This window comes from Ranitomeya imitator, chromosome 8, assembly GCF_032444005.1.
Source record: "Ranitomeya imitator isolate aRanImi1 chromosome 8, aRanImi1.pri, whole genome shotgun sequence".
Taxonomy (NCBI): Eukaryota; Metazoa; Chordata; class Amphibia; order Anura; family Dendrobatidae; genus Ranitomeya; species Ranitomeya imitator.
Genome location: NC_091289.1, coordinates 90,661,037 through 90,676,533, shown reverse-complemented (window position 1 = coordinate 90,676,533; position 15,497 = coordinate 90,661,037). Strand labels below are relative to the sequence as shown.

Genomic DNA, 15,497 nt, shown 5'->3' with positions numbered 1-15,497 from the left:
CAGAGCAGGGTGCAGCTGCGCTCTGGGAGAGAGAGAGCTCCCAGTCTGAGGACAAATACAGGGAGACTGCCCAGAAACACTGCATCTTGTAAATACTTGAAAGCGGACTCTTCTGTGACTGGAGAGGGGTGCTTTGAGACCCGTGTAGAGACATTGGCCCGTGCAGAGACTTCTACTCCCTGGTCCCCGCGGTATCAGCACAGAGACTGTGATATCCTGGTACAGAGACTTAACAGTGCAGAGCCCCTGATTCCTGGTACAGAGACTTAACAGTGCAGAGCCCCTGATTCCTGGCTGTGCTGTAAAAGCTAAAGACTCAGAGCCTGTGCATACCACATTAACTCCCAAAACCCCAGGCAGCAGGCTCAGCCCACGGACAACAGAGGGACGACAAGTGGCGCTGTTTCTCGCCATCTACGTTGGAGAAGACAACCATTCAAGCAAGTCCTCATCAGACTGATAAGTGTTCTTTTCTCAAGAAATCTTGCTTACTCCTGTTACATTGTTTGACTCCCATATTTTTACACTGTTTTACTGCTAGTTATATTCCATTGCTTCCTCCCTGCGAGGAGAACCTTATTCATGTTATTAAACCCATCAACTGTTGGTCTGTCTGTTCCGTGGTGACATACTCAGTACCTGCATACTATTACATCTGGATGTTATAAGAAAGTTGCATAAAATTATAAAACTTCTTTAACAAAAAGTGGAATAAAATAAAGCAAGTAATATGTTTTGGATATACCTTAAATCAGATGTTGACAATTTCAGGGCTCCTGCAAGTTCACGTTTGCAAACATGCAGCTCCTCTTCCACCCTGTTCTTTTTGTTGATCAAATGTTGAAGCTCATTCTTTAACTGTAAAGCATGTTATGAAAATAAGTAAATACATTATTTAATAAATTTATTAAAAACAGTACTGTGCAAAAATGTTAGGCAGGTGTAGGCCTTTATGTGGGCTTGGGTAAAATCTCTAGCTAAATTTACCACTAACATAAAGTACCGTACTATGTATCACGAAAAAACAATCTCAGAATCACTGGAAGCGTTCAGCATGAAAATCTGCCTATACGGCTTATTTTTAATAAAAAGAGATTTACCAGTGTGAATCATGTAATTAACACAGAACAGTGGAACTGAACAGTGGGTCATTTACAGTGGGGCAAAAAAGTATTTAGTCAGTCAGCAATAGTGCAAGTTCCACCACTTAAAGGGAAGGTGCCACCAGTTTTCTTGTATTTAGTTTTTTTGTGAAATTAAGCTTAAAATAGTAATTAAAATGTATTAATGCAATGTTTGCACTGTTTGCAAACATTTCTATATGAAAAATATTATATATTTTTCTACAAATATAGATATTTACCACTAGGGGGAGCATTTTCCGTTTTAGACCTCAAGCAGCTATAGTAAGATTTAGCAGCTCTGCCCCAGGAATATTAGACCACCCAAAAGGGGAGGGAAATGGTGATGTCAGCAGTTACTGCCCCAACAGTAAGAATGAAGAGCAGCATCACAGGGCAGCACCATTTTGTGTGTGACTGCCCTGTGACCTGCTATCACCAGCAGTCACTGCATCAGAGGAGCAGAACACAGTGGACCCAGCAGCATCTGGACCCAAGAAGAGTGAAGACATGTGGTGTGCATGGAGCAGCATTGGGAGCTGTCTGGGAGCTCCAGCTCTGCAGTGAATGGCCAGGCATTATGGAGGGAGGGGAGAGATGCATTGTATGGCTAAGGCCGGGGTCACACTAGACCGCAATACGGACGAGTGCAATGCGATAAAAAAATCGCACACCGCTCGTCCCAATGTTAATCTATGGGGCAGCTCCCATCATCCGATATTTTCTCGGCCGTATTCAGGATCCGAGTGAAATCGCAGCATGCTGCAATTCTCAGCGTATCTCGGCCGAGAATCGCCAATGAAAGTCTATGGGGGTGAGAAAAAAATCACAGAGCACACGGACCATCAGTGTGACGTGCGAGAAATTCTCAGGCATTGGGCAGGTGACAGGAAAGGCTCAGCCATTATTTGCTCATTTTGCAAGTGTTTGAGAAAATCTCACCATACGGACGCCATACGGATGTCACACGGATCATTGGATGCGAGAAAATCGCATCCTCGCACTGCACACGGATCACTGTTTTGGTAACATTTGTGCGATTCTCGTCCGTCAAAAACGGACCGTTTTTTAATACGTTGTGTGTGTCCCCGGCCTAAGAGTGACTGATGGGAGAGAAAGAGACGTGAAGTATGATGAGTGAGACACATATGGAGTGTGATGGGGAGATACACATTGAGGCTGTGTGCACACGTTCAGGATTTTTCGCATTTTTTTGCGTTTGTTCGCTATAAAAATGTGATAAAAACAATTTAAAAATGCATACATATGCATCCCATCATTTATAATGCATTCCGCAATTTTTGTGCATATGTTGCGTTTTTTCTGGGGGAAAAACGCATCGCAGTAAAAAACGCAACATGTTCTGCGCATGTCGTGTCTCCTCCTTTGATGTGGGCTCCGGCGCTGAGCCCACATCAAAGTCACGACATGTCAGCTGTTTTGTACAGCTGACATGTGCGCGCAATAGCGACAGGTGAAATCGCAATTCACCCGCCGCTATTAACCTGTTAAATGCCGCTGTAAAATGCTGACAGCGGCATTTAACTACCGCTTCCAGCCGCGCGGCCAGAAATGGGCGTATCGTCCACCCCGTCACATGATCGGGGGTCGGCGATGTCTCAGGATGGTAACTATAGAGGTCCTTGAGACCTCTATGGTTACTGATGCCGGCCTGCTGTGAGCACCACCCTGTGGTCGGCGCTCATAGCAAGCCTGTAATTCAGCTACGGAGCAGCAATCTGATGATCGCTGCTATGTAGATGAGCCGATCGAGTTGTGCCAGCTTCTAGTTTCCCATGGAGGCTATTGAAGCATGGCAAATGTAAAAAAAAACGTTTTTAAAAATATGAAAAAAAAAAAAATTAAAGTTTAAATCACCCCCCTTTTGCCCCATCAAAAATAAAACAATAAAAAAATCAAACCTACACATATTTAGTATCGCCGCGTTCAGAATCGCCCAATCTGTCAATAGAAAAAAACATGACTGACATGTGCCCGCAATAGCGGCAGGTGAGATCGCGATTCAACCGTTCCTCTGTATGTGTTTTCCGTCCGGCGGAAACAGCTGTTTTGACAGATCCTGCAAAAAACGGATGAAACGTGTGGCCATCCGGCGCTAATACAACTCTATGAGAAAATAACGGATCCGGCGAAAAAAAACTGATCTGGCAGAAAAAAAAGTAAATTGTGGAAAAAAACGGACCTGGCGTGAAAAAACGGATCCGGCGGAAAAAAACAGATTAGGCGGGGAAAAAAGGATCCGATGGAAAAAAAACTGATCTGGCAGAAAAAAAAGGAAATTGTGGAAAAAAACGGATAAGGCGGAAAAAAACGGATAAGGCGGAAAAAAAGGATCCGATGGAAAAAAAACTGATCTGGCAGAAAAAAAAAGGAAATTGTGGAAAAAAACGGATCCGGCGGGAAAAAAACGGAACTGGCAGATAAAAAAAAGAACTTGTGGAAAAAAATAGATCCGGCGGGAAAAAACGGATCTGGCGGGAAAAAACGGATCAGGCGGGAAAAAAAAGGATCCGATGGAAAATAAACTGATCTGGCAGAAAAATAAGGAAATTGTGGAAAAAAAACAGATCAGGCGGGAAAAAAAGGATCCGATGGAAAAAAAAAACTGATCTGGCAGAAAAAAAAGGAAATTGTGGAAAAAAACGGATCCGGCGGGAAAAAACGGAACTGGCAGATAAAAAAAAGAACTTGTGGAAAAAAATGGATCCGGCGGGAAAAAACGGATCTGGCGGGAAAAACCGGATCAGGCGGGAAAAAAAGGATCCGATGGAAAATAAACTGATCTGGCAGAAAAATAAGGAAATTGTGGAAAAAAACTGATCTGGCGGGAAAAAACGGATCCGGCGGGAATTAACGGATCCAGCAGGAAAAAACGGATCCGGCGGGAAAAAATGGATCCGGTGGAAAAAACGGATCTGGCGGAAAAAAACGGATTCTGCAAATGTGCTCGCAGGATGCGTTTTTTTCTCATAAACTTGTATTAGCGACAGATCGTGACGGATGGCCACACGTCGCGTGGTCGCGTCCGTCGTGCAAGGGATCCGTCGTGTTTTGGCGGACCGTCGGCACGAAAAAACGTTCAAGTGAACTTTTTTTGTCCAGCGCGTCCGCCATTTTCTACAGCACATGCGCTGCCAAAACTCCGCCCCCTCCTTCTAGACTTCAGAATGGGCAGTGGATGTGTTGAAAAACTGCATCCGCTGCCCACGTCGGGCACAAATTTCACAACGTGCGTCGTTACGTCGGCCCGACGCATAGCGACGGACTCGTACCGACGCAAGTGTGAAAGAGGCCTTTGTGAGGGTTGAATTAAAAAAAAACAAAAAAAACCGCGTGGGCGCCCGTGCAATTTTCTGCGCCAGAGGGGGAAAGCCGACGGCCGGGGGCCAATATCTGTAGCCTGCTATGAATATCAGCCCGCAGCTGTCTGTATAGCCTTTACTGGCTATTACAATAGGGGGACCCCAAAAAAAAAAAATTGCGTGGGGTCCCCCTATATTTTATAGCCAGAAAGGCTACGCAGACAGCTGCGGGCTGATATTCATAGCCTAGAGAGGGGCCATGGATATTGCTCCCCCCAGGCTACAAATACCAGTCCGCAGCCGCCCCAGAAATGGCGCATCTGTAAGATGCGCCAATTCCGGCACTTAGCCCCTCTCTTCCCACTCCCGTGTAGCGGTGGGATATGGGGTAATGAAGGGTTAATGTCACCTTGCTATTGTAAGGTGACATTAAGCCAAATTAATAATGGAGAGGCGTCAATAAGACACCGATCCGTTATTAATCCAATAGTAAGAAAGGGTTAAAAAAAAACACGCACACATTAGGAAAAAATTATTTTAATATTCTTCATTTCACCATATTTACCATACTTCAGCGCCTGCAAAAAACGTAAAATAATAAACCGTATACTACCTTTCCGCCGTAGTCTAATTAATATCGAGTGTCCCACGACGATCTCCCCTATAGAACAGTGACATCGGGTGATGTCACTGCTCTATAGGACCCTCAGTGACACACTGACTGGAGACAATGGCTCCTCCAGTGCACCACTGAGTGGTTACCTTAGGACAAGGTCTCACTTTATGGCAATTGCTGCCTGGGAAAATTTCTCATACAGCAATGGCATAAAGTGAGTCTAGGGACTTTTTTTTTACAGCGGCAGAGGAATACAGTGGTGGAAGGATACCTTTCTGCTGTCATTGTGTTCCTGGAGCCCCTGGAGAGCAGTCGCATTATCTGATGCTGCTGCTCTCCACGGGAGATCGCCGTGGGACACTCGTGGATTTCTGCGGACAGGGAGTATATTGGTTGTTTGTTTTTTTAATATTTTTTTTACAGATGACACTGGCTTCGGGGAACAAAGTGACAAGTAATGGTGAGTATGAACTCTATGTTTAATGTACTGTATGTCTATATGTATGTAATGTATGAATGTATTGTATGTAGCATGTATGTGGCATGTATGTATGGAGTATTTTTTTTTTTCATTCAACACATTAGCCGGATGATGGGACTATTACTGTCCCATTATTGGCTAATGTGTCAATCACTGTCATTGTAGCAGGCATCGTCCAATGGGACTTGTAGTCCCATCGGACGATGCTTGCATACACGCATAGAGACCCCCCCACGCTGCACAGAGACCCCCCAAGCCGCACAGAGGCCCCCCCCACGCCGCACAGAGACCCCCCCACGCCGCCCAGAGACCTCCCCACGCTGCACAGAGATCCCCCACGCCGCACAGAGACCCCCCCACGCACAGAGACCCCCCCACTCCGCACAGAGACCCCCCATGCCGCACAGAGACCTCCCCACGCCGCACAGAGACCTCCCCACGCCATACAGAGACCCCCCCACGCCGCACAGAGACCTCCCCATGCCGCACAGAGATCCCCCACGCCGCACAGAGACCCCCCCACGCCGCACAGAGACCCCCCCACGCCGCACAGAGACCCCCCCACGCCGTACAGAGACCCCCCGATGCCGCAGAGACCCCCCCCCACGCCGCACAGAGACCCCCCCACGTCGCACAGAGATCCCCCCACGCCGCACAGAGACTCCCCCACGCCGCACAGAGACCCCCCCACGCCGCACAGAGACCTCCCCACGCCGCACAGAGACCCCCCACGCCGCACAGAGACCCCCCACGCCGCACAGAGACCCCCCCACGCCGCATAGAGACCTCCCCACGCCGCACAGAGATCCCCCACGCCGCACAGAGACCCCCCCTCCGCACAGAGACCCCCCCACTCCGCACAGAGACCTCCCCACGCCGCAGAGACCCCCCCATGCCGCACAGAGACCCCCCCACGCCGCACAGAGACCCCCCCCACGCCGCATAGAGACCTCCCCACGCCGCACAGACCTCCCCACGCCGCACAGAGACCCCCCCCACGCCGCATAGAGACCCCCCCACGCCGCACAGAGACCTCCCAACGCCGTACAGAGACCCCCGACGCCGCAGAGACCCCCCCACGCCGCACAGAGACCTCCCCACGCCGCACAGAGACCCCCCCAACACCGCACAGAGACCTCCCCACGCCGCACAGAGACCTCCCCACGCCGCACAGAGACCCCCCACGCCGCACAGAGACCCCCCCACGCCGCACAGAGACCCCCCCACGCCGCACAGAGACCCCCCATGCCGCACAGAGAGGGAGAGCGACACAGGGGGAGAGTGCAGTTTACCGGAGATCACTGGGATTGTGGGGAGGCGGAGACAGAGCAGAGGGAAGCACACACGGCAGAATGTGAGAGCAGAGGATGTCTGCCCAGAACCTGCTGTGCCTGCAGTACAGAGAAGTGACAAGGGCTTCTTCTCTCCTGTGATAGAGAGCAAGTGGAGCTCAGCAGATAGCACAGGGCTCTAATAAAATGGCAGCTAGTCACACCTACAGCAGTGAGTTGTGCAGCCCACAGAGGCGTGCCCAGCTCACTGCTAATGCTGCTGCAATGTTACAGATAGGGTCCGAGCCGGTCTATTATCTCCTATGTCCATGGGGTGCCGTAATCTGACACTGATAGTGACGTACTACTGCTGCAAAACCAAGATGTCAGCCCCCAGTGCACTCTTTCTACTCATATATCACACGAAATCTGTTTTACATGCATTCAAATCTGGGTTATAACAGCATGTTATGCTACATTACATTGATTAATTAATGATCTACAAACGCGGTACCTTCCCTTTAAAAAGATGAGAGGCGTCTGTAATTTACATCATAGGTAGACCTCAACTATGAGAGACAAACTGAGAAAAAAAAATCCAGAAAATCACATTGTCTGTTTTTTTAACATTTTATTTGCATATTATGGTGGAAAATAAGTATTTGGTCAGAAACAAAATTTCATCTCAATACTTTGTAATATATCCTTTGTTGGCAATGACAGAGGTCAAATGTTTTCTGTAAGTCTTCACAAGGTTGCCACACACTGTTGTTGGTATGTTGGCCCATTCCTCCATGCAGATCTCCTCTAGAGCAGTGATGTTTTTGGCTTTTCGCTTGGCAACACGGACTTTCAACTCCCTCCAAAAGTTTTCTATAGGGTTGAGATCTGGAGACTGGCTAGGCCACTCCAGGACCTTGAAATGCTTCTTACGAAGCCACTCCTTCGTTGCCCTGGCGGTGTGCTTTGGATCATTGTCATGTTGAAAGACCCAGCCACGTTTCATTTTCAATGCCCTTGCTGATGTAAGGAGGTTTGCACTCAAAATATCACGATACATGGCCCCATTCATTCTTTCATGTACCCGGATCAGTCGTCCTGGCCCCTTTGCAGAGAAACAGCCCCAAAGCATGATGTTTCCACCACCATGCTTTACAGTAGGTATGGTGTTTGATGGATGCAACTCAGTATTCTTTTTCCTCCAAACACGAGAAGTTGTGTTTCTACCAAACAGTTCCAGTTTGGTTTCATCAGACCATAGGACATTCTCCCAAAACTCCTCTGGATCATCCAAATGCTCTCTAGCAAACTTCAGACGGGCCCGGACATGTACTGGCTTAAGCAGTGGGACACGTCTGGCACTGCAGGATCTGAGTCCATGGTGGCGTAGTGTGTTACTTATGGTAGGCCTTGTTACATTGGTCCCAGCTCTCTGCAGTTCATTCACTAGGTCCCCCGCGTGGTTCTGGGATTTTTGCTCACCGTTCTTGTGATCATTCTGACCCCACGGGGTGGGATTTTGCGTGGAGCCCCAGATCGAGGGAGATTATCAGTGGTCTTGTATGTCTTCCATTTTCTAATTATTGCTCCCACTGTTGATTTCTTAACTCCAAGCTGGTTGGCTATTGCAGATTCAGTCTGGTGCAGGGCTACAATTTTGTTTCTGGTGTCCTTTGACAGCTCTTTGGTCTTCACCATTGTGGAGTTTGGAGTCAGACTGTTTGAGGGTGTGCACAGGTATCTTTTTATACTGATAACAAGTTTAAACAGGTGCCATTACTACAGGTAATGAGTGGAGGAAAGAGGAGACTCTTAAAGAAGAAGTTACAGGTCTGTGAGAGCCAGAAATCTTGATTGTTTGTTTCTGACCAAATACTTATTTTCCACCATAATATGCAAATAAAATGTTAAAAAACAGACAATGTGATTTTCTGGATTTTTTTTTTCTCAGTTTGTCTCCCATAGTTGAGGTCTACCTATGATGTAAATTACAGACGCCTCTCATCTTTTTAAGTGGTGGAACTTGCACTACTGCTGGCTGACTAAATACTTTTTTGCCCCACTGTACATGGATACAACTAAATAAAATGGGAATGGTTGGTGATATCAACTTCTTGTTTGTGGCACATTAGTGTATGGGAGGGGGAAAACTTTTCAAGATGGGTGGTGACCATGGCGGTCATTTTGAAGTTGCCATTTTGGATCCAACTTTATTTTTTTCAATGGGAAGAGGGTCATGTGACACATCAAACTTATTGAGAATTTCACAAGAAAAGCAGTGGTGTGCTTGGTTTTAATGTATCTTTATTCTTTCATGAGTTATTTACATGTTTACGACAACTTATAAGATGTGTTCAAAGTGCTGCCCATTGTGTTGGATTGTCAATGCAACCATCTTCTCCCACTCTTGACACACTGATAGCAACACCGCAGAAGAAATGCTAGCACAGGCTTCCAGTATCCATTGTTTCAGATGCTGCACATCTCGTATCTTCACAGACAATTGCCTTCAGATGACTCCAAAAATAAAAGCCTAAGGGGGTCAGATCGGGAGACCTTGGTGGCCATTCAACTGGCCCACGATAACCAATCCACTTTGCATGAAACTGTTCATGTTGGAATGCTCAGACCTGACACCCATAATGTGGTGGTGCACAACCAAGCACACCATTGTTTTTCTTGTGAAATTCTCAATATATTTGATGTGTCACATGACCCCCCTTCCCATTGAAAAAAATAAAGTTGGATCCAAAATGGCCAACTTCAAAATGGCCGCCATGGTCACCACCCATCTTGAAAAGTTTTCACCCTCCCATATACTAATGTGCCACAAACAGGAAGTTGATATCACCAACCATCCCCATTTTATTTAGGAGTATCCATATAAATGGCCCACCCTGTAGTCTGTTTACAAACACAGATGCTGCAGTTCTCACAGCTTTGCTGTATTGTACCAATTTTGCGACAGTGGCTGCCTGTATCTTTATATAATTACAAGCAGACACAGTGATGCTTAGATGAGGGCACTTTGAGGGCCATGCACAGATCATGATCTCAACTCAATGACGTCTTGATCTATGCATGCTCCACCTACTGCACCATTTTATTAAAGACCAGCCATGAAATCAAACTGCACATGTACTGCTCACACCAATAACAGCAGTGGCAGAAAACAGTGGAGGCAGGCGAAGGGGCTGAAGCAAGAGGAGAAGACCGCACCCACAGTCCAGCACCTGTGCACTGAAATATCATTAAAAGAAAACTTCAAATGCTGATTAAGCAAGAATAACAGAGCATTTTTCTTTAACAAATTAATTAAATCAGTATATCAGTGCCATTATGGCTATGTCTTTACTTTATGTTGCTAAATTGTGCTAATAGGTTCCCTTTAAAGACAGAATTCTTTTATGACAATGACTGCAATCTATACAGTTTCATGAAAATTACTGAGCTAGGAATAATAGTTGTAATGCAAATGTATTAGCTATTTTGAATACACAAAATACCCAGGACAAAGCAGCTATAACATATGTAGTAATAATTAGTAATGAGCGAGCACTAAAATGCTTGAGTGCTCGTTGCTCGAGTCGAGCAAATTGGAATACTCGGGTACTCAACCTGAGCAATCCAATTAATTTCCGGTCTGGGTTTTCCATGTGGCTTGAGGCCACAGGTTTCTATGTTAAAAGCCCATATGTTTCTCTCCAGCATGCTATGTGCTGAAAGGGTTAACCAGTCATCACAAGGGTTTGGGTTTTTATGACTAGGTGAGAGATGGGTGGGACACTACTCACCATATTTCCTCCTCAAGAATGTGGCTGGGGAGTTAAAGGGAACCTGTCACCTGAATTTGGCGGGACTGGTTTTGGGTCATATGGGCGGAGTTTTCGGGTGTTTGATTCACCCTTTCCTTACCCGCTGGCTGCATGCTGGCCGCAATATTGGATTGAAGTTCATTCTCTGTCCTCCGTAGTACACGCCTGCGCAAGGCAATCTTGCCTTGCGCAGGCATGTACTACGGAGGACAAACAATGAACTTCAATCCAATATTTCGGCCAGCATGCAGCAAGCGGCTACGGAAAGGGTGAATCAAACACCCAAAAACTCCGCCCATATGACCCAATAATAATAAACTCCAATGTCTTTTTACAATTTTTTTCAAAAAATGGCTATTAGAATTGTATGGAGTTATGATCGGTATCTCTTCATTTTACATGTTGTTACTTTTCTTCTCTTTCTGTTTGAGTAATTTTATTCTTGACTGTTTCTCTACTTGTTCCTTGACCCGTATAAGAGTCTCTTTATCATATCCTTTCTGGCTAAACTTCTCTATCAGGACATTTGTCTCCTTCTTGAAATCCTCTGGTTTAGAGCAGTTTCTATGGGCTCTTATAAATTGGCCTTTGGGGACATTCAAAAACCAACTGGGTAAATGGCAACTATCTAGTGAGATGTAGTTATTTGAATCAGTGGGTTTGTGGTATATACTGGTTTGGATCCCATTATTTTCTATAAAAATCCTCAAATCTAAAAAATTTATTTCTTTATTGCTAGTATTCGCTGTAAAGTTTAAAAAATAATAAATAATAATTATTTTTATTAAGTTCATTGATAAAATCCAATAATAAAACAGGCCCCCCCGACCATATAAAAACTATATCATCTATAAAACGCTGCCATAGGACCAGGTTCGCCCGTAGGAGTCCATCCATATAGATGTGATCTTCCTCCCACTTACCAACATATAAATTGGCATAACTAGGGGCGAACCTGGTACCCATGGCAGTGCCCCACTGCTGGGAGTTGTAGTCCTTCCCAAAGCAAAAATAGTTGCGGGTAAGAATAAAATTTATACAATCAATAATAAAAGAAATTTGGTCACCTGGTAAAATTCCATCCTTAGTTAAAAAATATTGAACTGCTTCACATCCTTTCTGGTGCTGGATAACTGTATATAGAGAAGTGATGTCAAGAGTGCCAATTATATAATGATCCTGCCACTGAACAGTTTGTAGTATTTGTAGAACATGTGCACTATCCTTCAAATAGGATGGGAGTGAAGGACACAGTTTCTGCAGGTGGCAGTCGACATATCTTGACATATTGGTTGTAAGGCCTCCTATAGCTGAAATTATAGGCCTACCTGGTGGATGTAACAAGTCTTTGTGTACTTTAGGTAGATAATAAAAGTATGGGACTCTAGGATGTGTTATGTTAATAAAATCATATTCACATTTATTTAAAAAACCTTTTTGTAGACCCATTTTAATTAGGTTTTGCATTTCAGAAATATAGCTCTCAGTCGGATCTACCTTAAGAATTTTATATGTACACTTATCTCCCAGTAGGCGTGATGATTCTTTGTTATAATCCTCAGTGTTTAAAATCACTATTCCCCCTCCTTTATCCGCTGGCCTTATCGTGATTTCCTTATTCTCTTGAAGTTGTCTAATTGCCATACGTTCACGATGAGTTAAGTTATATTTGTATTTAGAACAGTTCTTGTTTGATATTCTTCTGATGTCATTAATAACGTTTTTCTGAAAGGCATTAAAGGCCTCAGAATACTCTTGAATCGGGTGGAAATTTGATTTATTTTTCAAGGAGGTATGTTGGTATGGATCAAATATTGCTATATTGCCATCATCTTCATAACTAGTGAGTTTTTTCTTCACATAGTATTTTTTTTATGGCCAGTTTCCTCATAAACAGCTTAATCCCTACAAAGGCTTCAAATTTATTACATTTTGTGCTTGGGGCATATTTTAAACCCTTGTTTAATAGCGTGATTTCATTACTATCCAGTTTATGATCACTAAGATTGAATATCTTTTGTTCTAGCGTAACTGGTTCGTTTTTTTGTTGTTGCTGTTGTTGATATTTATTCTATTTTTTGGTAAATTTCCCGGCCCTGCACCCCCTTTTTCGTGGTTTTTTTCGAACCACCTGAAAAAAAGGAAGGTGGCTCTGTTTGGTCTTCTGTTGTTTTGATTTTCTCTGTTCTAAGGCTCGGGTGGATACTCTGCTGGTGGTTGTCCGCTGGGGACTTAATTCCCTTTGACTATTTTCAGGAGAGTTTACCTCATTCCCAAGTGAGAGAAATCTGTTTTGGGTCGTTACAGAAGGTATCGGAGTAGAGATTTCGGGTCCATTATTTTGAGTATTATCTTCAATATTTATTTCCACATTTGGATTATTATCAATAATCTCGTTCGAGAGACTTTCTACATCCGAAGTAACATGGATAGAGAATCTCTCACTCAAAGACAGAGAGGAAACCTCACCTCCCTGTATTTCATCTAATGTGACAAGTTGACAATTCCTTCTCATAGAGTACTCATCCTCATAGTTTGATGTATTCCCTATTTGTTGATAGTTCTCCATTTGGTTTGTCTTATTTAATTGAGGAGTATCTCTATTACCTGATATTAAATCTCTACAGAATTTTCTTTGTTTTTTTTCAATAATCTCTTTCTCTTTCGTTTTAATTCTCCTTCTTATGCTGTTAGAGAGATGTATAATTTCCTGAGATGATTCAAAGGGTTTAATCTCCTCAAACAAATTAGAGATTTCATTACGGATTTTAATTAGCTCATCTTTTCTTTTTTTAATAATAAACAGTACCACACTCCTGGAAAAGTCGTTGAACATTGCATCCCATTCTGCCATAGTATCCAAATCCCCAATATCGCCTGATAAGGGTTTATACACCACCAGACCTTTAGGTATACGATTTAATGACAAATATCTTTCTAGCGTCGCTATCTCCCATAAGTCTCTCATCTCTTTAATTTTTATAGGATTTTTATAGAAAATAATGGGATCCAAACCAGTTTATACCACAAACCCACTGATTCAAATAACTACATCTCACTAGATAGTTGCCATTTACCCAGTTGGCTTTTGAATGTCCCCAAAGGCCAATTTATAAGAGCCCATAGAAACTGCTCTAAACCAGAGGATTTCAAGAAGGAGACAAATGTCCTGATAGAGAAGTTTAGCCAGAAAGGATATGATAAAGAGACTCTTATACAGGTCAAGGAACAAGTAGAGAAACAGTCAAGAATAAAATTACTCAAACAGAAAGAGAAGAAAAGTAACAACATGGAAAATGAAGAGATACCGATCATAACTCCATACAATTCTAATAGCCATTTTTTGAAAAAAATTGTAAAAAGACATTGGAGTTTATTAAGGGAAGATAAAGTGATTGGAAAGACGTTAGCAGAATATCCCAGATTTGTGTACAGGAGGGCGAATAATTTAGGCAATATGATAGCCCCATCGGTTCGTAAACCTGCGTCATCCATATTGCCGTTCACATCAAAAGTCCCGTCCGGTTTCTTTCCATGTAAAAAATGTCTACCGTGTAGGAAACTAAACACGAAAAAACAATTGAGAATCATTTCTAAAGATAATGAAGTAGAAATTAAAGACTTCATAACCTGTTCCACCCGAGGAGTAATTTATGGCATACAATGCCCATGTGGGAAATGGTATATAGGCCGTACCATACGACCTATGAATGTACGCATTGGGGAGCATTTACGCAATATTAGTAAAAAATTTGCGGGGCACCCCCTATCACAACATTTTGAGGAATATCATGGGGGCTCAGTGAAGGATATTGTGGTGACTGGGATTAAAAAAGTGAAAAAGAACTGGCGGGGAGGGAATTTTATCCATCAAATGTCAAGAGAGGAGAGCAGGTGGATTTTTGAAATGAATACACTTATCCCAAATGGACTCAACAGCGAGATTGAACTTTTTGCCTTCAACAAATAGACCCAGCGCTTCCTACCACTGTATGATATAAAAGCACCTCTGTTATGCACCGGACCATCCCTGAAGAAGGAGTCTGCCGACTCCGAAACGCGTTGGATTAAGCCTTTTGGTCCTAGGTGCATTCCGTCAGCCGATCACGTGTATCATCACGTGCATGTGACGTCACGCGAGGTCCTGCAGCTTCACTGCACCTCGCTGGCAACTTGCTTGTAGGAGCGCGGTCTTACCGCTGAAGATCCTGGATCATCACCGGGAACCTGCCTGAGGAAGCGCGGTCTCACCGCTGAAGATCAGGCAGCATCGCCTGTGAGGTAAGGGATGACTGTCACCGGCCGGGACAGGTTTAACACCCTTTCCTCACACATCTTCACAAGAGTCACTGCTGCGCACACACCTGGGAGACGGCAGCATGTGTATATACATTTTGAATTGAAGGTAAATAATATGCCAATTAGGTAACTGTTTGGTCACGGTATAGTAATTTCATCCTATGTAGACAGTCTTGTCACCATTCGTTTTTAAAATCAATTGGGACCTCCAGCGCAAATATATACACATATATAGTTGTTTGTGTTTTTTACACTTTTTCACCGGACATTTTGGTAGTTGTGTCCGTTTATTTGCAGCAGGGGGAAAAATTAAGCAATAACCCTTCGTGCAGTGCCCCTAGTTGTTTTTATATTTAGAAGAGGATTCTTTACTGTTAGGGCAGTGAGAATCTGGAATTGCTTGCCTGAGGAGGTGGTGATGTCGAACTCAGTCGAGGGTTTCAAGAGAGGCCTGGATGTCTTCCTGGAGCGTAACAGTATTGTATCTTACAGTTATTAGGTTCTGTAGAAGGACATAGATGAGGGGATTTATTCAGATGGAATATAGACTGAACTGGATGAACAAATGTCT

At 44.1% G+C, this 15,497-nt stretch overlaps 1 protein-coding gene across 7 annotated transcripts in view; it reads right to left on the bottom strand.

Annotated features, from left to right (window-relative positions):
* Nucleotides 1-15,497, bottom strand: part of PDE4DIP (phosphodiesterase 4D interacting protein) — a 1,776,665-nt gene that overhangs the window by 769,847 nt on the left and 991,321 nt on the right. For all 7 annotated transcript variants that reach the window (XM_069737152.1, XM_069737153.1, XM_069737154.1 and 4 more), the window contains one exon: nucleotides 746-858. In XM_069737152.1, coding sequence (XP_069593253.1) covers nucleotides 746-858 — 113 coding nt within the window. The remainder of the gene's footprint in view (nucleotides 1-745; nucleotides 859-15,497) is intronic.